Raw genomic sequence first — 27,175 nt, 5'->3', positions numbered from 1 at the left:
ACCAATTTTTCCACCTCCTCCCTTAGGCTATTTATTATTAAATCTCACTTATGGTGAGTGACAGTGTGGTATGAAGTTCCTGCATTTACTCAGCCAAGCACCATCGAGCAGGAGAGCTGGCAGGCTCCTCACCTGCCCTCCCTCTGCCTCTGCTCAGCGCTTTGCAGATCTCAGGCTGTCTCCCAAGACAGACCATTACTGGGCACAACCTGTACCAGGTTACATCTCCAGGGAGATTGCAGGGCTGTGGAGGTCAGAGGCTCTCTGTGATCTTGGCTGGTAGTGCTATGGAGAGCTCAGCTTTCCTTTTTCTCTTTAAATCCTTCCCCATGCACAAGGACTCGCAGCAGCAGTTCTCCACTCCTCCACCCTCGGGCTAAATTCCCACTGACCTGTTTCCCTCCTTGTAACCCGGCCTCCCAGAGCACCTCTGGGGACACCCTGTGCTTCTAGGAGGTTCAGAAGTAGCCAAGCAAATGCATTTACATGCCACACCATGAGAGCTTCCAGCAGAGAGGATGAAAGGAGTTCACAGAAAGAATATTGCAGGAGGTTACACGGAAATTAGCAGGCACTGCTCCTTCTTGATTAAATGTGAATTTTGCTGCTGCTATGGAAACAGGACTGGGTAGAGTGCAGGAAATATTTATCAGTGGGTTAAATATTCCAACTTTAGCTATTCAGGAGCAAGATTTCAGCCCTGCAGCCCTGGGATTGAAAGTTGGGCAAATTGGTGAATCTGACCTGAGCTCTTCGACTGAATCCACTTGTTCACCCCAGTTCTTCCCAGTAAGACATGGATGTCAAATATTTGAATTCACTGGGTTTGGCATTTTGGTTTATTTATAAGTCTTTTGTCAGAAATCATAAATTTGGGCTAAACTCAGTGTTTTCAAAGTGTTGGATCACACTTTAAGATATGGAAATTCATTATTTAATACAGAAAGCTTTATGAAATTGGAAGGACAGAACTCCTGTCTTACCCTTTTTTAATCATACTAACTTACTCTTGAACAGTTCTGCTTGCATTCTCAAAATGGGCACACCCACTATTTTAGGGAAGGAGGAAAAGTGCAGCAGAGCAAGCATTGCCATCTTCAGTGCCACGGTGTAGGAAGGTCATTTTGGGGACAAGAGAGGAAATCTACTTTTTTTTTTTTTGCTGCTAAATCAGCAGTGGAACTTTCTAGTGTCATCAGAATATCTGAATGGTGTTTTTAGTGTCATCATGAGAATTCAGCTTTTCCGTGGACTTATATAGTGACATTTTGAGATTTCTTCTTCATAAGCACAAAAGGACATACAAATTAAAACATTGTATTATTTTTAAGAAAAGATGACATGACCCATTCTCAGTAATTTTGTTTAATTAAAGAGACTTTTTCTTCGGCCTTAGAAGAAAGGAAACAGATCTGCAAACAGGAAACAGATCTGTCTGAATATGAAAACACCTTCTGTGTTTGCCATTTAAAGATGCTCTGATCCCTCCACAGGTATGATATGGTCAGAGTGCAAGGAGATCTGGGAAGAGGGTCCACGTGAATATGTGGTGCATCTCTGGAATCTGCTGGACTTTGGGATGCTGTCCATCTTCGTGGCATCATTCACTGCCAGGTTCATGGCTTTTCTTAAAGCATCTGAGGCACAACAGTACGTAGATCAGTACGTTCAAGATGATGACCTTAATAATGTCACCCTTCCCCCTGAAGTTGCTTACTTTACCTATGGTAAGATGCTTTTTTCTATCTAATACTTCCTGTTATTTTAGGTTAATGTGTGCCAGTACTGAAAGCAGCTTTCTTTTTGTGATATTTATATATTTTTTTCTAAATCAACCAAATTATTTTCCCTAGAACTACCCATTCCAGCCATCTTCCTAACCAGTCAGAAAGGATCTGAACCTCCTTCTCTCGTGCTACATTCAGGTCAATCAAATCCTGAAAATGTAGTTTGAGCAACAGATAATCAAGAACTCAGAGTGAGCAGAATTACAGATGCATTAGTCTACTTGGTTTTCCAAATGAGAGAGGAAGGAGATGTGTGAACAAGCACAGACTCTGAGTCTGAGGTAACCCTGCATTTCTGTTACCTCCAACACGTCTATTAAAGTAAATAAAAATAGCAATAAAAATAGCTGCTGCTCATCAAAACCTACATTTTTGTAGACCCTGTATCATCTATAAGTGCTGACATTGGGAAATGCAAGCCACAGCAGTGCCTTGAAAATGTTATTTTGGATGGCTGAAATGGTTTTCCTTTGCTATACAGAAATGAATAGAGCTTCACACACGTGTGGGGACTGGAGATATTGCACACCTCTTCAGGTTCTAGATGTCACCCTAGGCAGAATTCATGGGGATTTCTGCTCGGAGGGGAGCTGCAGGAGCTCCAGGTCTGGGCACCAAGGAATACCACTAGGGCTGTAAGGTGGTTGCTCTAGTGCTGTGCTTGGGTTGGAGAGGAGAGCTGAGGCAGCATGTCCTTCACTGTAGACAAGTCCCACACTGCCCCAGAGCCACGTGCCTGACCCACAGCAGTTCCAGAGCCACAGGTCTGGGTGGCCCCACCAGCTCAGCCTCTTGCATCCATCTCTGTCCACGCGAGCAAGAGGCCACGGAGACAATGTTGTGGCTTTTCCCTCTCTGGCTTGCTGCTCACCCATTTAGAGTGAGTTCATGATACAAAGGTGGAAAAGGTCCAGAACAGAATATCCCAGTGAAATCCTATGAACTCCTCCATTGGCTGCTTTCTATTTGGTTCAGATTATTGCAAAAAATGCTTAAGTTTACTGCTGTGACCCCGAAGATGTCACGTTTTGACCGTGAGTCACAATCTTTCCATCAAGAACCTCAGTTGATGCAAGGACACTTATAAGCCATATTAATATAAATGTTTATATTTCCAACAGATTAGTTGAATTATGCATATCTGGAGCTCTCTAAAGTAAAATATTAGAGTAATTAGACTTCAGAAACTGGTTTTAATTTAAAGATAACATGAAAATGGTACACAATGTTTATACCTGCTTTATCTGAACAAATCCTAGTATCCAAATTTACACTTATACTCCACTGTGTTGTGGTTTTGGTTCTCCATCTCAAGAGCATCAAATGGAGAAGGCACAGCACAGTTAATATTCAACTAGGAAACAGAAAATACCAAGTTTGTTTAAAGCCATGCTGGTTTTTTTCACTTTGTGGCTTTAGTAAATCCCAGTGACTTGGTCATTTCCTGCTTTTACCACATGGAAAGTACAACTAATTCACCATATTTGTACTGTATGTTGTGGTCCAGTGAACAATTGCACCAAAGTTGTTTTTTTTCTCTTTAACTCCCACCCAAATGTAAGATTGAGTCTGGAAAGGTCATTTATCATAGTAGCTTCCATCTAACTCTGTTTGTTACTAACACCTAGTGTGTACATGTATTGTTTTAGCCAGGAACAAGTGGCTTCCCTCGGATCCTCAGATCATTTCAGAAGGCCTGTATGCAATAGCTGTGGTACTCAGCTTCTCCCGCATTGCTTACATTCTTCCAGCCAACGAAAGCTTTGGCCCCCTGCAGATCTCTCTGGGGAGGACAGTGAAGGATATCTTCAAGTTCATGGTCATCTTCATCATGGTGTTCCTAGCCTTCATGATTGGCATGTTCAACCTTTACTCTTACTACCTTGGTGCAAAGTACAACCCCGCGTTTACAACGTGAGTACCCACGGGAAAGAGGCAGTTCTCCAGGACTCAGTCCCTTCTGGCCAGCTGCTGATACAAGGTCTGTTCAGGTAGTTTCTGCTGCAGCTGTGTGGGGAAATCACACCCAGGTTTTGACAGGGAAACTTGTAGCACAGCTTTCAGCCCTGGCAAGCCAGCTCTAGGCCTGAATGTAGGGAGAGCAACAGTTCCGAACTGGTTATTTCTGGAAATCAAAGTAACAGATCAGGGAAATATTTTATGAGATGTTCAGTTCAATGTTTCAAGAGAAGCAGTGGAGAAGTTAAGATTACTGTACTTAAACCTGTAAGATGAAATGTATGGAAAATAAGGAAGGCTTTTGCTTCTCCAAGAGCCAACCTTGTAGGTTCAATTCCCATTGGGACCATTCATTTAAGAGTTGGACTCGACGGTCCTTGTGGGTCCCTTCCAACTCAGAATATTCTGTGATTGTGTGATCTGTTTTAGGATATCATCTGAGTGCCTCTGTGATTATCTGGTGCCTTTCTGCAGAGCCAGCTACTGGTCATGGTGCTCAAAACAGAGCAAAACCACACAGGGTGCCTGGGCTGTGGGGTTTAGGTCCTGACTGGCAACTTTTCAGCAGAAGCCATGTGAAAGCTGCACAGAGCATCACACCAGGCTGTTTCTGTCTGCAGTGGGTCTGCCTGGGCCATGTCCAACTGCCAGCACTCACTGCCCTGCAGAGCTGTCTGTGCTCGATGTCCCTCCTTCACCTTGTCAGGGATGTTGGGAAGAGAAAGAAGTTGGCAAATGCCAATGGAATGAGGTTCAGAGTGAGGCTGCTTTTGGACTTAAAACCCTTTGGTGGCAGGACAAATATAGTCTCAATTCTCCAGGACCCCAGGAACACAAGTCCCAGTCCTGTGGGGGACAGCTGAGGTCCTGAAGGAGTTTTCAGAGCAGGGAGCAGTTCTGCTAAGTATGAGGGATGTGTCCCATACATCCAGGGGAAAGACTCCTTCTTTGCACTGCAATGTGGTGCCAGCACAGCGCTGGGACAGTCTGTTTTGTGCCTCACAAATCCAACTTGTCTTAAGGACACAGGGAAGGCTTTCCCTCCCACACATCTGTCTGTGGGAAACTTGGCATGATGTTTTCCCCTTGCTGTGAGCTGCATTCCAGGAAAGCACTCCAAAGCCACAGTGCCTGAGCCCACAGTGGTTACTGTGTGCACAGCAGGCATTTGATGTGCCAGTTCTGGAACGTGTTACACGGTGAGCCTGGGGCTCAGCTCATCACTCCTCTTGGAGAAATGACCTTTCCAGCACCTTTACTCTCCAGGTTTTTGTTGTTGCCTTCCAGTTTTACCACACCACCCTCTTGTGTGACATGTAACCCATAACACAATGTTTACTTTCCTTTGTTGAGCCAAATTTGACTTCTAGACCTCTCCTAGAGCCTCAGGGTGTAATTTAATAAAAGGGATTTGTGAGACCAGATGCATTTACATCTATCGGTGCTCAGTAGTTAGGGAGAACTGAACTGAACTGAACTGAGACGTGACTTGTTTCAGATTTGTAAAGAAGATGCCCTTGAAGCCAAAGACTTAATGAGAATCAAGTCAGTACCATCCTTGACTGCCTGGTGGCACAGCAGCCCTCACTTATGGCATCCCCCCCGACACATCCCTGGAGAGCAACGCTGAGAAATTCCAGTCACTGGTGCAATTCAGCACAGTAGCTCTCTTATTAGCACTCATTATATAAGTGCATCTTCCAATAGTTACTGTCTTTTGATTTAAATAATGATCAAACATTCACTAAAATGATGAGTGCTCACTGGAGTAAAGATTACTTTAAATACCCAAGGGGCATTTGGACTGAGGGGAGATCCTCCTTAACTTCAGCCTGCTGACTACTTGTCCTGGAGGAACTTTATGTTGTTATAAAGTGAATTTTCCACGAGCATAAATTTTCCTTTCAAGAATTTGGAATAGACTTTAAAAATACTTACTTTCTTCTGATTATTTTTACACACAGGAGTGGGAAATGATGATCAGTGAAAATGAGCGCTTTCATCATGTGAAACAAAGAGAATAGATTTACATTCATTCTGAAAATTCTTCTTAGATATTCCATGCAACAAACTAGAAGCCCTGAGGTAGCCAGTCTCAAACAATTGTGATAAGCTAATTACAAGGTTATTTTGGCAGATGGACAGACACCAGTTGTAACAATGCTTCCTGCTCTATTTTTTGTGGCTGCTTGTTGACCTTGCTAAAGGTGGTGATGTCCTGATGCCATTAACTTATTCATGGAAAGGAGGAAGATTTCAGTGTTAGAGCTGGATATATAACTCAGCTGTTCATTTACTGAATGAACGAGTGAGGTTTGTAATCAGAAATGTGACTATTAAACTGTGGGACCTGCTTCTCAGAGGTCACTTGGATAGTTGTGACAGAAAAAGATCCATTGGCTTTGTGCACATAATTGGCTGTGGCCAGCTCCAAACAGCATTGACAGCTCCCTGGAGTGCCTCAGTGGGAAACCTTAGACAAACAGCTGCTCACTAAAATAATTTCAAATTACACTAATTTAAGAAAAGCACACCTTCTCAGGCAGTATGTAAACAGAAAAAAAAGAATGTACGCTGAGGTAATTGCTTGCTTTGTTCTAATGATAATAGCTGGTGAATGTTTGGTTGAACTTTCACCCTCCCTTGCCACTGTACTTTGAAATGGTGTACTCAATTTCTCCTCAGCTGTCATCTACAGAGCAAGCACATAGCACCCCAGTGGCCTCTGATTTAAGTTATACGAAGTCTCTATCATTTCTTTTGTTATGATGTTCTGGAAGCAAAGGAAATAAGGATGCAGTTGTCTTTATTCCACAGAGTTAAATATAGAGATTATTTTAACTAACTATACTTTCAAAAATTTTGGAAGTTCTTCAGTGCTGAAGAGCAGCTAGATCATTTCCACAGCAGTTTCCACCACGCCAGCTATGTTTATCTGTTTATCAGATGCTGTGTACAGCACACAGCTCTTGAAAGAGCCTGTAATTAAGAACATGCTATGCAAACAAAATCGAAATGGAGGCAAGGTTGATTGTGTTCATCTTGCTTTCTGCATCAGAAATCAGGCTGAAGGCTACAAGGCAATGTTTTCTGTCTCTCTCTCCCCAAAGAGCAATGTGACTCACTGTTCAGTGCCAGAACTACCTTGAGGCTTGAACGCTTTTTTTTTCTACTTATTTTGTTTTGCCAAAACATGATAGTTTTGTAGATTACATTGACTGCACTGCTTTTTTTGGCAGAGTTAGTTCTCAAACCCGTTCAAGGAGATAAATCTGAAAGGATGCCTTAAGGTTTCCTAAAGAGGAGGGCATAAGATTGATATTAAATGAGAGCCTTGCTATGATACTTTTTGATGAACAGCACACTACAGTTTACAAAAGCAAGGAAAATCTTCAGATAGGTAATTGGCTCTAGTCCGTTAGGAAGCATCACCTTCCTCAATGCAAAATTTTTAAATTTTACTGAAATAAGCATAATTAAACAAATAAAAAACTGTAGTCTCCCCAGTGCAGCAGTCAGTTCTACATTGCTTTGTACCCAGCTCCACAAGGAGCATCAACCAATCTGTCACTGCTAGACCCTCCTGCTGCCAGGAGCTGTCACTCTGGGCAGGACTCCTGACTTCCTAAATCCTTCATTTGTTTGCCTTTGAGAAGGATAAAACACCTGCTGACCTTGCAGAAAGGGGGTAAATTGCTGAGCTGGCAACTAGGAGACACATTGGCATCTTGGAATCTTTGAGAACTTGGCTCTCAACGTCCTCCTCTCATGTTTTAATGAAATGTTCTTAAAAAAAAAATAAAAATAAAAGAAAGAAAAAGAAGCCCTGATGTTCTCTGCAACCTGTGCCAAATCTCGTGCAATCTGGCAGTAATCTAACAGGGAGATCCATCCTTTTTGAAGGGTAGGGATGGACTAGTACAGGGTTTCCTTAAATCATTACCTCCGACAAAGGGAGACCTGCATCTGCCTGGGGGCAGTGCTAAACATCGTGTTGGTACTAGAGGTTAGGTCAAGCTCTCCACCAGCCTCCCAGTCCCACCACCACGGGCACTGGTCCCTTACATGACACTGGAAATAGTGTTAATGGACATTACAGAGGAACCTGGCACCCCAGCGCTTACCTCTGGGGCTCGGGGTGGTCCAGGCTGCTTGCCGCTCTCAATTAACTTTCCATGGGGAATCTGGCCCCGCTCTAGTACACAGGTTAATGTTTAAACTGCGGAAAAGGAGCAGAGCTGACACATTGTATTAAAATCTGCCGGCAGGGGGAAACAGAGGGAACCTTTCTAAATTAGAAAGGGAAGTTAACAGCACGGCGCGGATGGGCTCAAGGCTGGAGGTTATGATTTTCACTAGTTTGGGAAATAATTTCGGCGGTGGGTTTCAGTGCCAGAGATCATAGGTGGAATATGTGTTCCTTAAGTGGAAAGTACAACATCTATCGAAGAAGCCGTGGCCAGATTGCTACTGCACAGTGGGGGGAATCTGACACATTAATGCCGGGCTGCAGATGAGGGCAGGAGAAAACAGCAGGGTTACAGGAGAGGAGATGTGCAGCAGGTGGAAAAGTGATGGCACCTGAGTGAGCACGGTCCGAGATCATCCCCCAAGGGTATCTTTGCAGCCGTGCAGAGCAACAGGGGTCAGGGAGTGTGCTATCAGTGACTGGGGATCAGTGAAGTTGTGCAACATTTATTTGAAATATCACTCAGGGTTACTCCCCAAAAGACAATATAAAGAGTAAATATTGCACTCTTTACTGCAGTTTTCCTTTAAATGAAATATGGATTAACACAAATTATAATGAGAAATAAAAAACAGTTTGCTGGCGCAGAAAGGAACTGCCCAGGAATCTGCACCAGCCTTTCAAAGGGTTGAAATTAATTTCTCTTGCTTTTATGAATGGTGTAATTGAATGGTGGAATTGGTGCAAAGTTTGGTTTTGCTATTAATTATGGCATGGCTTGTGTCTATAAACTGTTTTTATAAACAGATGTAGCAGGATTAATCTGCCACCCTAGTAAAAAACACTTAATCAAAATAATTTTTACATGGCATTGTTTCATTTGAAGGTGTTGCCTCCTGGCAGGCAGGAGGAGAAAGGAGGCAATTGACTGTTAACAGGCTAAGGATTGCCCGGCAAAGGCAAAATGCCTTCTAAGTTAAATATTAGGCAAAAGGCTTTCAAAATGTGCCATCATCCCTCCTCTTCCTCCTCCTCCTCCTCCTCCTTCTGCCCTTCACAGCTGTGGCTGCTCCCCTTCCCAGTTACAGCCCCGACTCCTTGGATCAGACTGTCCTTTTGATCTGACAGTCCAGCCACATTCTTTCCAGCTCCTCTTCTCTTTATCACTGGTTTATTTCCCTTTTTCCTATTTTTCAACCTTTTTATTTTCCTCTTGTTCCTTTCTACTTTCAAGCAAGGATAATAATCAAATCAAAATGCCCCTCTGCAATATCTTCTACCACTCCTTAAATCCAATTTTTTCCTACAAATGCTTGAGCGTCTGACATGTTTGCAGTCCCAATGCAGGATGAAAAGAAAATCAGACAGTGGCCTGACTATATTTGCACTCTGTGTTCTTTATATTAATGCCACAATGAAGAACTTTTCAATCACTTCTACTGGGTAAAAGACATGCTTCTCTTCTGCCCTGGAAGCTGCATAGAAGGGGGTTAGACTTGGTTCTGTCTTCTTGGGATGAAAAAATGAGTGAGTGAGTAGAAGCAAAAGCCCTACATAGAAAGTTTCAAACTGCAAGTTGCCCATGGATTTGTCATCCCTATTAGGGATGCAAAATCCAAGTGTAATGCACCTGATAAGAATAGATGGAGCAAATCAGGGCACATTGTAACTTTGGAGTATTAATCAGAAATCATATTTCTTTATCAAATCAGGAAATATGACTTAGCATATCCCTGGGTGATGGACAGTGGGTTGCAATAACTGTGCCAAGACATATTTATATTTGTGCATGACTGCTTTTATTATTAGCATGTGGCCTGGTTAACCCAGTGTCAACTCTATAAAGTGATTGTTTGTTTTATTTTTAGGGTGGAAGAAAGTTTTAAAACCTTATTCTGGTCAATATTTGGCTTATCTGAAGTGATATCTGTGGTGCTGAAGTACGACCATAAATTCATTGAGAATATTGGATATGTACTCTATGGAGTATATAATGTGACTATGGTAGTTGTGCTGCTTAATATGCTAATAGCCATGATCAACAACTCCTATCAGGAAATTGAGGTAAGATAAATCAGATTGCAATTCAATGTTCTTAATTATTACTGATAATGAAAATTCTAAAAACCCAGGGCAGCTGTATCTTACTCTACACCCAAGGTTAGAATCCTGAAAACAACCAACACCACAAACCAGGGGGAGTACAGAACAAACCATTCAATGCAATACAATAACCCCAAAACCTGTAAACAAAACAAACTACTTAGTGCAACACAACATTTCAGCTTCCTTGCTTAATGATCCTCTGTGAATAAAGCCAATTTCCTTTACATGGATTTCATTAAAGTGGTTTGCGATGTTTTTTATTCCCTTTGTTGGTCATGATAATTTATCCATGTGTGTTGCCTTAGCTACATTGTTTGCTTATGACTGAGTAATATTTCTTCTGACTTTTTGCCCTGTTCTCTACTACTTAAACACTCCAGCCCATGTAGATCTGAAGCTCATGTGCATTCATGAAAATGTTTAGAAAGTCCATATTTTCCAGTTACCAGGCATGAACTTGATACAATTTTTTTTGAGGAATCTCTAGTATCTGCTAAACATGACTTCGTGGACATTTGCAAAACCCATCTTGTAAAGCAAATAAACAGAGCCCTCAGGGAATATGAATAGGTTTCTGCAGAAAGGCATTTGCAGGGTTTACCCAGCCCTTCTCAGTAGTGTGGCTATTAGTAGAGTGGATTTGCTAAATGCTTTGGATATAAACAACTCTCTGCTAATCTAAATAAAGGCAGAAAAAAATTACACTGTTTGGATAATGTTAATTTTGAGTCACCTTTTTCTTCTGATTTGTTAAATGTGAAAATTCTACCACTGGGTTTGTTTTAATTACTTGTACTAACCTCCCCTCAGAACTTGACATTGAAAAAGACCAGGGCTGAAAATATTTTCTCAGTGTAATGTCTGATTCATCCATGAACTGTAGTACAAATATAACTCTATCCTGTGCATGCTGTAGCTGACCTTATATGTCAGAGAGACCTTACATATGCTCTTTGCCCCAGAATTTTTCAGGATTGCAGAAAGCAGAGTCATTTCTCCAAAGGTGCCTAACCACTTAGGATCAAGCAATTCCCTGAATCCTATTCACCTGAAACAAGTTTTACTTCAGAAGGGATCTCAGCCTCTTACTGCATTTTCTAGTTTATTGTAGTAGACAGAGATTCTCTTGAAGAAAAAAAGATCTCTGAAAATATCTGAATAGATGGCCTATATTAACTTTCCAGTTTAAATTTTGTGATGGCCATTTTCTTGGCAAAATGCTTTGTCATCTTTCTGGAATGCACAGAAATTTTCAAAACTTTTTAAAATAGTACTTGTAAGTATCAGGAAGCAAAACAAGTGTGAACTGTTTGGCCCAGATCCTCCTAACTGAGGAATAACTAGTTCTTCTCATACTAATTCATTTCAGTACTCACTAGAAGTGAGATTAAAGAGAGTCATAGAATCAGACTCATGTAGGTTGGTAAAAATCTATACAGTCATTGACTCTAGCCAGTCATCCAGCACTGCCAAGGCCACCACCATACCATGTCCCACGGCCACATCTACACATCTTTCACTATCCCCAGGGATGGTGACTGACTGCAGAGAAAGTCCCTATTGCCAAAGTGTTTGTCTGACAGAGCAATGTCAATAATGTCCTACTATGGACATTACTTAGGAATTAAATTCCATTATGGTCAGTGGGCAGATGGTTTACCATTAGCTGGAGTGACAAGACCATATTTTCCTGCCTTCCATTTAACATCTCTGTTCAGCTTCTTCTGGTTTTCCTCTGTTTATGCCTCAAGTATTGGTGCTTACTGACAAATTTGGGTTTATGGAAAGAAATCCTTTTTCTTGCCATAAAACAGAACTGCTCCTGTCAGTAGTACTTTTAACTGCTTAACAGGAAAGCACTAGAACTCTTCACTAGTGTTTTCTTCTGTAATTCACCTTAAGGATTCTGTGAGGTGCCACCCCAAACCATGAGAACAGCAAAGGGCAGAAGTGAATGCTGCTGCTCTGGTGAAGACACATTGCTGTAACTGTGGCAGAATTAATCTCCACTGTGTCATGCCAGTTGCTGACCAGGTTCCAGAGGTACGGGGCAATCAGAGGTTATGAATTCCACCACAACACAGATGTACAGATTAGTACAGGGAGCTGGTAGATCCACATCTCTGTTGCTGCTTCTGCCCTCCATGTAAACCACAATGAACACAGTGGGATAGCATCTGTATCTCATCCTTTCTTCTGCCTGATAAATGCTCCTGGTACATGGCCCTGATCATCCTCCTTTATAGATGCCAAGTGAACTATTTCCTTTATAAAATATTTGCAAACCTTGCCCTTGGTTACTTGGAAGTGATCCTGGCCCACTTTGACAATTCATAAAGCAGATTCACAGGCACTGAATGATGGAGTTTTTCTCCACCTTCATCAGTGGCAGGAGATGAATAGTAGGAGAATTAAGGTTTATAGGGATACATGACGGTGCATGCAGACATGATCCAAAAGGAAATCAGCTGGTGATAGAAGAAAGCAGTGTCTGAGCCTCCCTAAGGGGATTCCTGGCCAATGCAGTGGTAACAGATGAGATAGAAAATTGTAGTTCATCACACACAGTCTTTGCTGCTGTTGTGCTCATAAAAGTTTCTTCTGCTTTCCATGTCTCTGTGTTCTGACACATCCATTTATCAGCATAGCAAAAAAACCCAGACTGTTACTGAGATATTTGATATACAAAGAAATAGTATAATATTTGGAAGACACATACGCTCTGTTTATGCATCACTTTGTTTAAATTTTCCTTGTTTTGAGATTACCACAGAGAAGCCTACAAATACACATTTTGTAGAGGCAGAATCTGGCTGTAGTTAACTCCTACCTGTATGTTTGTCCTGGTCATAGCTAAATTCCTTCCATGTTTGTCCTGGTCATAGCTAAATTCCTTCCTATTTACTAATTTGGGTGTTGGTTTGTTTTTCCTTCTTCCCTTTTCAAGGAGGATGCAGATGTGGAATGGAAGTTTGCACGTGCCAAGCTCTGGCTATCCTACTTTGATGAAGGAAGGACTTTACCTGCTCCTTTTAATCTAGTGCCAAGCCCTAAATCATTTTATTATCTCATACTGAGAATAAAAATGTGCCTCATAAAACTCTGCAAATCTAAGGCCAAAAACTGTGAAAATGACCTTGAGATGGGGATGCTGAATTCCAAAAAACGGGTATGTTATATCTCCACTTTTCAGCTTCTTTGTGGAAAGGACTCATGCCAGGGAGCTTCTGGAGGGGCTTGCGTGGTACACAGGGACTGCAGAGACAGCACAGCCTCTCACAGGATCTCATCAGTGCACCTTGTTTGTACTACATTGCAACCAGAGGGTGCTTCCAAAGATGTGGCGTCATTGAACCAGGCACCAGGGAAAGGGCAATCTTTATAAAAGCAGGCACTTTTAAAACTTTTGTAAAAGCAGGCACCCCCAGGCAAAATAAGCAAGATCAAAGAGAGGGGCAGAAGCAGAGGCACAAACTGGCTCACAACTTGTCTGGCTCAAGCCCATTGCTCCAGGCTCTCCCAGCTGAGCTGTGTGACTCTGCCCAGGGAGGGGAGAACAGGGTGACACTCTCCAGCTGAAATGTGTGCAGCCCACCCTCAGCTGTAACCTTGAAAGACAATGAGGAGAAGGGAAGGAAAGTTGGAGGAAGCTTTGCAGAATTTGCCTTTGGGAAATGTAGGCTGCTTTAAAGTCTGCCTGGATCTCTTGGAGGAGCAAACAACTGAGCCATCCAGAACCTGGTGAGCCATCCAGAACCTGGTGAGCCCTCCAGTCCATAGTGAACCATCCAGTCCATAGTGAACCATCCAGCCCATAGTGAGCCATCCAGCCGATAGTGAGCCATCTAGCCCATGGTGAACCACCCAACCCATAGTGAACCATCCAGCCCATAGTGAGCCATCCAGCCCATGGTGAGCCATCCAGCCCATGGTGAACCATCCAGCCCATAGTGAGCCATCCAGCCCATGGTGAACCCTCCAGCCCATAGTGAGCCATCCAGAACCTGGTGAGCCACCCAACCCATAGTGAACCATCCAGCCCATGGTGAGCCACCCAACCCATAGTGAACCATCCAGCCCATGGTGAGCCATCCAGCCCATAGTGAACCATCCAGCCCATGGTGAACCATCCAGCCCATAGTGAACCATCCAGCCCATGGTGAACCCTCCAGCCCATGGTGAACCCTCCAGCCCATGGTGAACCATCCAGCCCATGGTGAGCCATCCAGCCCATGGTGAACCATCCAGCCCATGGTGAGCCATCCAGATCCTGCTGAGCCATCCAGCCCATGGTGAGCCATCCAGATCCTGCTGAGCCATCCAGTCCATAATGAGCCACCCAACACATAGTGAGCCATCCAATCCATCCAGCTCCAGACAGATCCCATGGCCTCCAAAGAGGATCATCCTCCCAGGAGTCTGAGAGAACTGCTCAGGTCTGGTGTTCACTCAGTCTCTGCCAGCACTTAAACTGTAGGGAGAAATCTGTCCATGGGGTTTACTCCATAGTGTCAAGTAATTTAACTACTAACGTTGCCAAGATAGGCAAGCATACAAGTCTACAGATTCATTTAACACTTCTATTGATTACTGGAAGAACAACTAAAACAGTGGAGTCTCAAAATGAAAGAATTGTTTCTCCTTTAATTACCTCAAATAATGATTTTAAAATGTTTTTAAAATGTTATTTAGAATCAGACTGCACTAAGCTCACTTTGTTTGAAATTTAATTTCTGCTTCAAAGCCTAAAATAAAGTAAAAATTTCTGTAATCCTCTCCTTCCCCAAGCCAGATGAGTGAAAGTGTCTGGCTTGTCCTTTTCATGGAGCTCATGCAAAATTAATATTTTCCATGGCTTTAGCATAATGAATTAAGAGTATCAGTCATTTCTTGCTTGCCTATTAATGAATTGTTCACATATCATCTTTAAGAGTCTCTGTAAGCTCATGACACACCTGATGAGTAAGAAAGAATTTTTTTAAAAATTACATTATTACTTCAAAACCAGTCTGGATCTCTGGTTCAAACAGGGAAGAAAAGCCCTTACCCAGGGCTTCCCCTCCACAAATAATTGCATATAGGTGCAGAAGTCTATGATAATTTTTCCTCTGAATAAGTGATTTTTTTTTTGTTAATATTGGATGGAAAACCTCAGAGGTGGATTACAGTCAAAGAAACCTCCAACAAATATTGTGTGTAGTGTCCAGAAAAGTCTCCTTGGAAACTTCTAGAGCTGTGACGCCTCTGATAAAAAAATTGTCTATTAAAGAAATACATATTTTTCTTGAGCCAGAAGAAGTAGCAAAAAATACTGCTGTTTTAAAAGGACCAGTGAAAATCGATTGTGTTTCAGAATTTGGTTTTGTACCACAATGTTGTTCTTTCCAAATACAAGTAGTTATCTTTTTTTAAGTGGTGTTCTAAATTGATAAGTATCAGCCTCATTAAGATAAAAGTATTTTGTGCCTCTTAACACCTTGCAGTCTAAAACATGTATGTGAATGTATTTCTGTCTAGATAATTTAGAATCTAGATTTCTCCATTAATTTGTGTATTTTTTTGTTCTTTTCTGTCTTCCAAAAATTTACTTTTTTGGCCTGAATGTTCTGGCTTTTACTGTGCTGTACATAGAACCATTTCCTACTGTTTTTCTAAAGTTTAGTTTGGGGCTGCCTGGGTATAAGAAATTATCATTGATTTAATCATATCATGATGTTTTATATTTTCAGAAAATTCGTTTTCACTCTAGCATTCAAAACACAGAGAGTTTTTCTGGGAAGAACGCTTATAGCAAGCCCACAAGATACCAGGTAACCACAGCATGAAAGCAGGAGCCAGGGGAGAGGTCTGTCAGTGCCCAATTCATTCTGCAAAGGTCACGTTTGCCTTCTCCCAGTCGGTGCTGCCCTGGGATGTGTCAGGCTGGGGCGCTGGCACAGGGTTGGGCTGGGGTATTTCGGGAACAAAGGCAGCCTGTACCCCGTGGAAATAGGCATGGCGTTAGCATTTGTCACACAGACATCACCCAGCCTTTACTCCTCCCATCTTGTACTGACAGCATTTCATTTCCCAAGGCTCAGAATCATCTCTCCAGCTGCTGCATTAACATTTGCATGTGCTTCTTCTTGCAGTGGGTCATCCTGCCAAACTAAACCTGTGATGTGCTATGGTTCAGAACCCCCTTGTGGCTGCAGAGGTGGCACAGGGAACAACTGTCCTCTGTCCAGCACAAGTGTTGTGCCAGCAGATGTGTTATTTCTTGTGCAAACTTGTCCTAGGGCAATATAATAAACAGAATGTGTCCCGCAGGATTTTTGCCTTCTTTTCTAACATAAAGTGAAAAGGAATCTGATGGAAAGTGATGTGTCTGAAAAGACAGACATTAAAGACACATAAGGAAAATAATAGCTAAATTGACTGAAATGTGCAGTGGCAATTCTAGAAGTGGTTTATCTTGTGCTGGTACAACTTCCAGCACAATGGACTCCCAAGCTATTCAGCAGACCAATAAGAAATTTCTACTGGTTTTAAAATGTTCAGGCTTTTCTGCCACAATAGGAGGTGTGTCAAAAGACCTAGGTTAGAAATGGGATACATTCACTCTGGCATCTGGAGTTAGTTGGCTTTGTTTCATCAAAGGAAAAGGAATGAGAGTTTGTGTCCTGCTCAAAGTGGCATTTCAGCACTTCCGACATGTTCCCATCCATTCAAACCCACATCATCCAAAAGGTGATGTGTCAGCCTCTGCTGGACTGGCTCTCTTCCTCTAGCTATTATTTTTCAATGAGACCACCTAGTGTTTGTGGTAAATTAGACCCTTATTTCCAATATTGAAAAAGCCAAAGGTGAAAAATAGATAGAAAACTATAAGTACCTGTTATTTTGTTTAAACAATGCCAGGTTTGTTTTCAAACTACCTTAGAACATTTTAGTTGCTGCAGGAAGAAATTGCCCAAATAGTGTAAGTAGAGTTTAATAGTCTCGATTATCTAAACATAGAGAAGAAGGAACAGTGTAATAATCTAGCTGGCAAGCTTTTCTTCTACAGCTGAGAAAACCTTTGAAGCAGTTGCTTCTTGCTGAACTTTTTCCTTTAGCAGTGTTTATCAAATGATGTATCTGCAGCCTCGACTGTCTGTATACTTAAGACTACATATGGACATATGCTCTAGAGGGATAACAAAAATATACAGATTTTAAACATGCAATATTTTGAAAAGGCATGAGGAGCGAGTCAACACAGATGCCATGATTTGGAAATAAACTTGTCTAGGAAAAACAATACCTATATCAAAGAGAATATGGGAACTGGCATAAAGAGAGGTTATTTTTTTCCAGGTAATGAGAACCTGTGTTCTGATTCCTTGGTTTTCTCTAAATTTCCTCTGACTTCTGCTCTGGAAAAAATTACTTATTTTTGGATCCAGGATTTCCCTACTTTCCCCAAACATTACTTCATTTATGTTTTCTCAGGTGACAACCCTACCTCCCTCTGGATTCTACTACCTTGGCCATCTCCAACACACCGTACGTGCACTGTGCCTCATCTCTGTTGCCTTAGTGACTCACCTGCTTAGCCAGATGCCTCTGACATACAAGGACAGTCTTAGTCATCCCACATTCCATGGCTGCATGGCATATACAAATGACTGGATCCTTCTTTGATCTTCACAAGCCTTTTGCACTGCTATAATGATTATTTGGCTACTCAGAAAAAAAAGAGCAGGTGTACTGCTTTCTTAATCCGTATTTCACACCCTTTGTAGCATTTTTCAGATGTTCCAAGTAGAGACATGATTGGTCTGTGAAGAAGTGAGTCCATGCTGGGAGAGGATTCTCCTTTAACACTGGACATCTGGTCAATCAAAGACACTGAGCTCTCCTGTGTTTGCAGAGGATGTGTCTAAATCTCTGTCGCTGAGAGAGCAGTTCTTTTTATGTTTATATATTTTTATTCCTTTTTTCTTTTATGGGTTTTTATTATGGGATTTTTTTCCCCACTGGGGTGTCTTTTCTGCAGTGAAGATGAGGCCATCAGCTGTATCCCAGCATGCAGCCCATAACTGCCAAAGTTACTTTCCTTCTAGATAAATGGAACTAAGACATTCTTGGAACAATAGCACATTGCAAGCTCATATCCATAGCCATCATCTATTTCCATATGTACTCTTCCTTACTATCAATCATCTTCCATTTTTTAAGTTTACATGGCTCTCTATTTTTCACCATATGTGTCTCTTAAAATCCACCATTTCCATAAGAAAGTTTTCTCACTTAAGCCAAATTCCCCACCTTTGTTCAGGTTCTCTTTTCTCTGTCCTTCTCTAAATGAATTTTCTCTTAAAAACCCAATGACAAGGCTAGCAATCTTTTTGTGAACCTCTTTCTGTGAACCTGCATTGTGAGTGAATTTGCTAATATCATTAGTTAACCACTTATTTCTTCCTGTAAAGTACTCTTATACAGAAACATGCTAAAAGAAGGTTTTGGAACCCATTTCCTTAGCTTTCTATTGGATCATCTGTGTTTTTCTTCTGTTTGTGGGACATGCTCTACATTCATATACATCCCACAAAGTACCCCAAAGTGCTTCATATGTGGGGTCATGGTTGAGTGGCTGTCAATCAACTACTGTAGTATAATGTTCTCAATATAAAATGTAAAATAAATGGGAAGTAATAATAAATAATTAATAATAATAGCAGTAGTCGTAGTAGTAAATTATCCCTAGTGAAATCAGATGTCTGAATTGTTCATAATAAATCTGGAATGTAGACACCTCCCACTAAAAGAGTGTTTCTGTTCTCCTTTCAGAAGATAATGAAGCGTCTGATTAAGCGCTATGTGCTGAAGGCTCAGGTTGACAGGGAAAATGATGAGGTCAATGAAGGCAAGTGGAATTTTGTATTTGATCCACCTAACGACCATGTGCTGTTATTGCTTCTGATCTGGCCAGTACGAGGTTTGAGCTTTGTTAAGATCCTCTGTAGAGAGAGCTTGCTCGTGCTCACACTCAGGTTGGCAGTGCTGACTCTGAGCCACTCTAGTGCCCTTGAAATTCCAGGTTCTTATTTTTCCTTAATAGAACACACATCTCACAGGATCTTCACCCAGCCCTGCTCACCCCTGTAGCTCTAATTCTCCTTCCTTTACAACTACCAGGGTATTGCCAACACCTAACCTTACCTTGGTGCCTACGTAAAGCATTTTCTGACTGTACTGCCCAGGTCTGGCCCAAGGACACTGTTTTGAATGGGATCCAGATTCATATTGCTGTGGTGGCATGTGGGATTTGTGTGCAGATGGAAAAGAACCTGTAATACCTCTTAATTGCTACCTTCCTGCAAATACCCTATGTAGGTGGAGATCAATTTGTGGACAGAGAACAAATTTGAGGAAAAAACATGACCTCTCCACACGTTTGCTGTTGCTGTTGGTACCACTACTGCAAGTACAGGTTATTCCTTATAAGTACAGATATTAAGTGTGTAATGCAGGGAGATCAAACTCAGCTCCACACACATTCCTGACCAAACCCAGTGAAATTATTGCTCTCTCAGTTCCTGAAGCCATAGGGATTACTGACTTGGTTCAGTACAGCTAACAAGAACATTTTCCTCTTTCAGGAGAACTTAAAGAAATCAAACAAGATATTTCCAGTCTCCGCTATGAACTCTTAGAGGAGAAGTCCCAAGCTACTGGTGAGCTGGCAAAACTAATACAGCAGCTGAGTGACAAGTTTGGGAAGACCTTAAATAAGGACATTTGATGGTGAATACAGAGAAAGAGAACTTTTTTTCTAAACATTGTTCATTCTCAACCAGCATCTTAGGAGGGCAAAAGACGTGAAAGATGGGTAAGGCACACTCAGCTTTTGCTGACAAACAAATGCTGGTAGGAGCACTTTGAGTTTCTGCTGCACTTGGTGAGTGACCAGCTAAATCTTTTCTGATACAGAAGGGACTTAATGGTAAAAATCTATTCCCTTTGATATTGGAAACAGATGTACTATAGAGAAGGCATCTCCAATTAAAAAAGCCAGATCTTCATTCATCTGACTCCAGAGAAGACAACATAACTGTGCTCATTAACATCAACAGAGCCTGTACTGACCAGAAACGGGTGAAGTCTGAAGAAAAAAATGTGCCAAGCATATTCCCTCCAAAATTTTTAAAATTCCTATTCTTGGGTATGTACTCTTCTTTTATGTTTACAATGGCAACCCTGAATATAACTTTGATCAGCACTGTGGCTAATGAAAAACTAATGAGAAATCATCTGTTGTCGTGACCAACGCAGTGAATAACCAGTAGACACTGACAGCACTGGAAAAATGAAATCAAGCTTGTGGGGTAAATTATCCTTTAACCTGATGCAAGGATTTCCAGCCAAACACTCCTATTCACCTTTTCCAGCTGTTTTAGCTAGTCTGCTGATGGATATGGTCTCTTTGTGTGTGCTTAGCCTCTCTTTTATCCTTAGTCAATCCCATCTCTGACAACAGTGTACTGAAATATTTGTAATGATGTGGAACTCGCTTCCCAGGAATACCCAGAGATTAAAATACCTTGTGCTAATGTGTTCAGTTCAAAGAACAGCATTAATCCTGAGACAGCGATGCAACTGAGCTCAGCTTTCAGATTCCAGAGGTCAAACTGCAAGCCATAAGGAGAGATCAATCACGAAGAACATTGCCCAGTAGTTTCCAGCCTTGAAATCAATACAAAAAGGCTCCAATTGAACATTCTGACCAAAAAAGAAAAAAGGAAATAAAGGAAAAATCATTGTAGAAATTGTTGTCATGTTTTTGGCTCTTACAGAGGATGAGAAAGGGACTCAGACTGTTCTAAGCTGTGGTAATAAGGAAGCTGTAAGTCTGTGCAATACAACTGCAAACATGACTAGGGTTTTCATGGTTGGCTACATGATTTCAACTACTTAAAGCACACCTTACTACTTGGGAACAATGGAACTGGACTATTTGTTTACACGAGACACCTATAAAATGAACATGACATCTAGGTTTCAGCTGAGACAAACAAGCAGAGCCAGAAGGTGACCTGTGATCAGTTCTTAAGTGCCAGATGAGAATACATATAGCCTATTAGAATAATAGTTATATTCGTACAAAAATAAAACAAAATAAAGAAGTGTACTGTACGTAGATCTGTTTAGAAAAAAATACTGTATTTTTACCTTTAATAAAATTATCTTGTATACTGTAATATTTTTACCTAAAAAATTGAGCAAAAAAATAAAATTACCTCATAATATTTTGTTGTACATTGAGTGAAATACTTGCTTGATCTTTTGACTGCCTATTACATGGCCTTTTTTTCTTTTCTGCCATATGTGACGAATTAAATCATTATATGAAGTAATTTTACCATAGGAATTCTGAAGCCTTAAAGAGCCAAAATGCAACACTTAAACTAAAATACACTTAAAATAATAAAACTAGGGAATTAAAGGCTCCATGACCAGCTAAAGCCCACAAAAATGACTCCTCATTTATGCTTAATTTGAAATTATGGTGTCATTTGTAAAATTAACATCTAAGAAGAGGAATTCAGCTCTGCTGGCCTCAAACAAGCAGTGGTAGTACTGAGTGAGCAAACCAAAGTCAAATGAATAAGAAAATATTTGTAGACTTTAGCTGGTAGGACAAGAGGGGGCATCTGCCCTGATCACCCAGTCTGGGCCAGTGGTGCTTTGCTGCCCCAAACCCGTTGTTTGCAGCTGTGGGAAATTTGTCCCATGGTGTGACAGCTCCTGCAAAGTGATTTTGGGATGAAACACTTAACTGCCAGCATTCAGCAGAGAATACCCAACATCAGTGTGACAAATCAGACACTGCAGGTTTCCTATATATATTCCGTTTTCCCCATAAGAAGAAGGAATATATTTTACGGCCCCACCTTTCCAGCTACTGTGTAAAACTTTTTTTTCTATTTGAAAAGCCAGCCCTGTTGTCACAGCACCGTTTTAAGATTTAATCTGATTGCTGCTCTTCACCTGGCTCCTGATCAAGGTATTCCTTCACCCTTCCTGTTTAGTGTTTTGGGGATTAAAGAAAATTGTTCTAGGCAGAACTTACAAGAACCACCATCATTTAAATTTCTAATTATATTGAATGCAAATCCTGCAAAAATGTTTAGTTGAAATGATAAGATGTATTTATATTTTGCATATTTAAATGAAGCTCAGCAAAATAACTGATCTACAGTACAGCAACTTCTGCAGGAATATTCTTGTACTGCTAAATATTGCAATCAGTGCATGCTCTGGCCAGCACAAACACCATACTATAGATAACTTTGCTGAATTTTGGGGTCCCAGGTGGAGGTAGAGCTGTGCCCATCAGCTCCTGTCCTTTCAGTCTCCGCACAGGTGAAACAGTGCAGTCCTGCCACTGGGAGTTAGAATGCTGCTCTCACTCAGGAGTCTGCCAAGAAAGAGCACAATATTCTCTAGGACTTCAAAAGTAGACTAAAAGATGTATTGGAAATATTGTTTAAAAAAAAAATCTGCTTCCTCCCCTTTAGCATTTACATTCTTGACAGTATCAAAGTACAGAGATTTTATATAAATATTCCCAACAAACAAAATCCCACTACATCAGAGCACTTTTCTCTTCTGCTCCCAAGTAACACACCCAAGGAAGTTGCTCACTGTGTATTAATGGGCTGTTGACAGAAGTAGAGTTTGTTCATCAAGGTCAGTTTATAAGAAGTTAAAATTAAAAAGTTTCACTGAAAGAGAAGCCTGAGAGAAGTTAGAGAGCTTGAGGAGGAAAAATCAAGGTAGGTGAGTACCAGACTGGATTAGACCTGAGATCTGTGAGTCTCCTGCCCCATTTCCCATCACCAGGGGTCCTCCTGGCAGTGCAGTGTCACATCAACCACCTGCTGAGTTGAATTTGGTCCAGTCTGTAACATCTCTGACCTTTGGCTTTGTAATGTAGGTCTTAGTATTCCTTGGACAAATTCATACGGTGAAGGGATGGAACTTTACCCAAATTATTTGTAGATACAGAAGTATAACTTTTTATGGGAAATAGGAGAGGTCACATAAAAATGAAACTAATCTGAAGTCATCCACACAAAGGTGAATATTCTCCAAGAGGTCATCACAAGTCTGCAAATACCACAGGCCAATCAAACTGGAACTTAAACAGTTACTGAGGAAGATCAGAACAAAGTCATTCACTAGCCAGTATTGATTTATTGACTGCCCAAGTCTCTAGACAGTTGTTTCACACCTTGCAAAGGCCAAACCAGTCAGCTGCTGCTAACAGAGAGGAAAAAAATATCAGGAAGCTTTAACAGGACTTGATATTTCATGGGGCTGAACTGCCTGGTGTTAAGCCAGGGACGCCTGCTGCTGCTCAGAGGTACAAGTCCCAAAACAAAGGAGCTGCCCAAGGGCATCTGGCAGCATGCCTCTTCTTTCAGAAGCAAGGGATGGGCTGTGCAGTCGCAGGGAAGATGTGATGCTTCATGAATATTTTTGCTCTCCAGCTGGATTAATTCTGCCTGTAACTTTGTGGAGAATGACTAACAAATACTGTCCTCAGTTCCCAAGAAACATAGTTTCAAAGTAAATATTAAGAAGAATACAAATGGTGCAATGAATAATGGGTTACAAGACTGCCTGCATCTTAACCAGAGCTCATATTAAATTGTCAGAGCTAGGCTTTATTTTAAATTAATCTATAAGAGGAAAGCATTTCCAGCAGGCCAAAAGAAATTGCCCTAATTAAAAGATACAGGAAATGAATGATCACTCAGTAAGGACAAGCCAGGACACAGTCCATCACCACGAAGGCAGGAGAGCTGAGCAGCATGGACAGAGTTCCAAACACATCTCTAGCTGAGAGCAGATCTCTGCTGCACCACGGCCGTGTCTGAGCTACAGCCCTGGGCTGCAGGTGGGAGGGAGGAGACAGGACCAGTCCTGCAGCAGTGGACAGCACCCTGCCACACAGCACCTCTGCTGCCTGCCGGGCCCCAGCAGGAGCCTGACAAACAGGGCACTTCATTCCTCAGCTGGCTTCCCTGACTAACCCACAGGCAGGGAAGGGAAAGCCACAACTTCATAGCCAAGGCTGGCAGGCTGTGCTCAGATGGGGTGGGTGGGTGTTTCTTCTATCCAGACACTGGAAATACATTCCTTGTGACCTGAAAAAACAGTTCTGCCCTTACTTTGGCCACAAATGTCTCACCACTCCAGTGCTAGATGCTGCAGGCAGCAGGTCCCATTACTGCCATTTCACCTTGGCTGTGACTGGGCTGTAAACCCTGCAGGTACCACACCTGGTGCTGGACAGCAGCCTGCACATACAGCCTTAAGGAACTTACATTTTTATAGAGAAAGGATGAAGATTGCACAGAGGAAATGAAATAGCCTTAGTTTCCAATGAAGGAAGGCAGATGCAGAGATATTCAGTGGTTTGCCTTTATAACCTGAAAGGAAGGGGCCAAAAACAGGGCTGTGGCTCTGAACCTTATTAGAATGAAAATATACTCATTAGCTTTGCCCTCTTCTAGTCCCTGTTCTGCATCTTTGTAGGGCATATATTTCTCAGCGAGGGATAAGATCTGCCAATGCCTGATGACAGCAGCACAGAACAACAGAAAAAAAAATGATTGCTTCAGTGATCATATATAATTTTGGGAAGTCATTCCCTTTGATCCCTGGGAGATTTTAGTGGCTCTGTATCAGTGATATGTCTTCAGTATTGTTGAATTCAAATAAAGTCAAATAGAAGGGGAAACAATAACCAAAGGAGCAAAATAACTAAACTAGTTCTGAAATTTGTGAGGCCTTTTACAGCAGGTAAAAAGACACTCACTTCAGGTCATTTTAGACAGACATTAACACAAATCTACTGTATGACAAAGGGGATTTTGAAGAGCTTAAACAGTTAATGAACAGCTAACGATCCTGTTAAAATACAACTAATATTTACTATAATACAGGCTAATATTTAATTCCCTTACTAACGACTAATTATTGTGCTGCAAGGTTTTAATTAGGCTTACACAGCAGGAGCATAGGGGATCTGGTGAGGAGATGGATTTCTGTGTGAAGTCACTGCCCTGACTCCCGACTCTTCTCCAGCAGCTGCCCCTGTGGTGGGCACAGCTTTGTCAGCACAGCATGCCCATGTGGCAAGGCAGCAGGAGACGAAGGTTGTTCCCTTGTACATCCAAGTGGGTGGTACACAGACACCATAACAGGTTGCTTTTGAAAACAAGCTGATAGAAACCTGTCCCTGTGCCCCGTCAGCTGAGAGCATCCTGCACTGTGCTGTGCTCTCCCCTTGGAGCAGGGCTCCCAGCCTCCTTGTGCTGGTACCCAGCATCCCTTCTGATGTCAAGGACTCTGGAGCAGGGATTGCAGTAACTCACTCCAAGATTTTCATTTGAAGATGAAAGCTTCTATGAAATTAAAAAGCTCGTTTGGTATAAAAGTGCTCTCTGTACAATAATATGCTTTGGGCCAAATCATCATCATGATTCCCAAACACAATTAAAAAATTGAACTCATCCTAGAAAGAAGCTTGTTGGGCTCTTGTGTTTAAAAGCAGCACTGATTGGTTTTGTCACTCATTCCTGCAGCCTGCCAGGACAGATAGACAGGGCTTCAGCAGGATACTCGGAAAACCACACTCCTATTCCCAACTCTGCATTTGCAGCCAGCCAAGTCAGCCCATAGTTTAGGGACTTTTATTTTTGCCACAGATCTCAGGCTAGCCTTTAGGTGATGAGACACCAGCAGACTGTTAGAGGGGCCACCTCCAAGCACACCTCGGAGCAGTACTCCAGCAGCTGTGCTCCAGCTCCCAGCTTTCAGGCAAAGCCTCAGTGAGATCGAGTATGACAGGGAATAAATAACAGACACCTAATCAGAAGCAACATTCACTGCATAATGAAAAGGTACAACTAGAGGGACACTTTTGCACTTATTAAACACTTAAGTGTGTGTACCTGGTAATACCTGGTTTGGTCTCTGCTGCCATCTAGGCATCACACCCGGACCACATTTGTCATGATGCCCTGCAGCATTCCTGCTGCGCCAGGAATTCTTGTGGGAAACACAGTGGAGGGCTGTGACGGCAGAGGCAGCCCAGCACAGGCACAGGAGCTGCAGAGAACAACAGGTCTTGGAGCAAAAGTGCTGCCACTTTCCTCCAGGGCAGGATGGAAGGGATGATATTACTGACTTGAACCACAAACTTAGAGCAGGTTTTGCTTTCAGAGCACAGCAAGGTATCTGCAGGCAGGGGAAGGATGAGAATGAGGGAAGAAGTTTGCACTCATGATAGCTGAGCTGTAGCATGGAGACTGAGGTGTGCATCACCTGCCTGTGCATCATTACCCTTTAGGGTGAATTACAGTCCATGCACTCCAGAGTTTTACTGCTGGGTTTCTTCAAATATTTAGAAAAATGTGGGAGGAAGGGGTGGGGCTCATGTTCTGTATCCATCCTAAAATGAAAATGATGAGGAGAGAAATGTGCAACTAAAAATATAATTAAAGGACAAAAAAAAAAAAAACGAGTGTCAGCAGGCATAAGAGAAAATAATAGCCTTTTCTAACTGGAGTTACAGCCTCCAGCACAAACTGCTGCCTGTGAGCACCTTCACCCCAGCTGTGCCGGCTCAGAGCTAACCCCTGGGGACAAACCAAGCATGGATGCACCTACAGAGTCTGACAAAAGCCACTCCTGAGCCCAGACACCAGCTTTGGCTCAGAAACAGCATTGTAAGGTGGTGGGAGCTATCGTGCCCGGTATTGCCAGTGGATGCCACAGCCTGCAGTAAGCCCTCAGCCCCTAAGACCACCAAATACCTTGTGCTCTGAGAGGAGAGAAAAAGTTTGCTGTTTGTTTGATTGTTTTTGGTTTTTTTTCAGAAGTTTTCCCCTGGCTTTTAACTGTAAAAGTTCAAAGCTCCTGTACCTGCAGAGAGCTGTGAGGAGTTTCCCTTTATTTTCTCCATGGTTTAGAATAAGCTGTGGATGTCTCATAGGGATTTCAGTGGGCAAGTGCATTCACGAGGGGCAAACACAATTCAGGGCACTCCCAAACAGAAACTGCTCTGAATGGGAGAGAAGGGAGAGGGACCTGT

General features: G+C 42.0%; 1 protein-coding gene across 1 annotated transcript in view; it reads left to right on the top strand.

The window, feature by feature from the left end:
* The window catches only part of TRPC7 (transient receptor potential cation channel subfamily C member 7), a 65,571-nt gene extending 45,761 nt beyond the window's left edge, over nt 1-19,810 (top strand). Inside the window, exons 5-12 of the mRNA XM_062501912.1 lie at nt 1,494-1,727; nt 3,437-3,701; nt 9,804-9,999; nt 12,989-13,210; nt 15,771-15,851; nt 17,515-17,568; nt 18,856-18,931; nt 19,668-19,810. Of these exons, the coding sequence (XP_062357896.1) occupies nt 1,494-1,727; nt 3,437-3,701; nt 9,804-9,999; nt 12,989-13,210; nt 15,771-15,851; nt 17,515-17,568; nt 18,856-18,931; nt 19,668-19,810 (1,271 nt within the window). The remainder of the gene's footprint in view (nt 1-1,493; nt 1,728-3,436; nt 3,702-9,803; nt 10,000-12,988; nt 13,211-15,770; nt 15,852-17,514; nt 17,569-18,855; nt 18,932-19,667) is intronic.
* Nucleotides 19,811-27,175: the final 7,365 nt, after the last annotated feature.

Source organism: Cinclus cinclus, chromosome 14, assembly GCF_963662255.1.
Source record: "Cinclus cinclus chromosome 14, bCinCin1.1, whole genome shotgun sequence".
Lineage (NCBI taxonomy): Eukaryota > Metazoa > Chordata > Aves > Passeriformes > Cinclidae > Cinclus > Cinclus cinclus.
The sequence above is the reverse complement of the archived record's forward strand: the minus strand, read 5'-3'. Positions and strand labels throughout refer to the sequence as shown.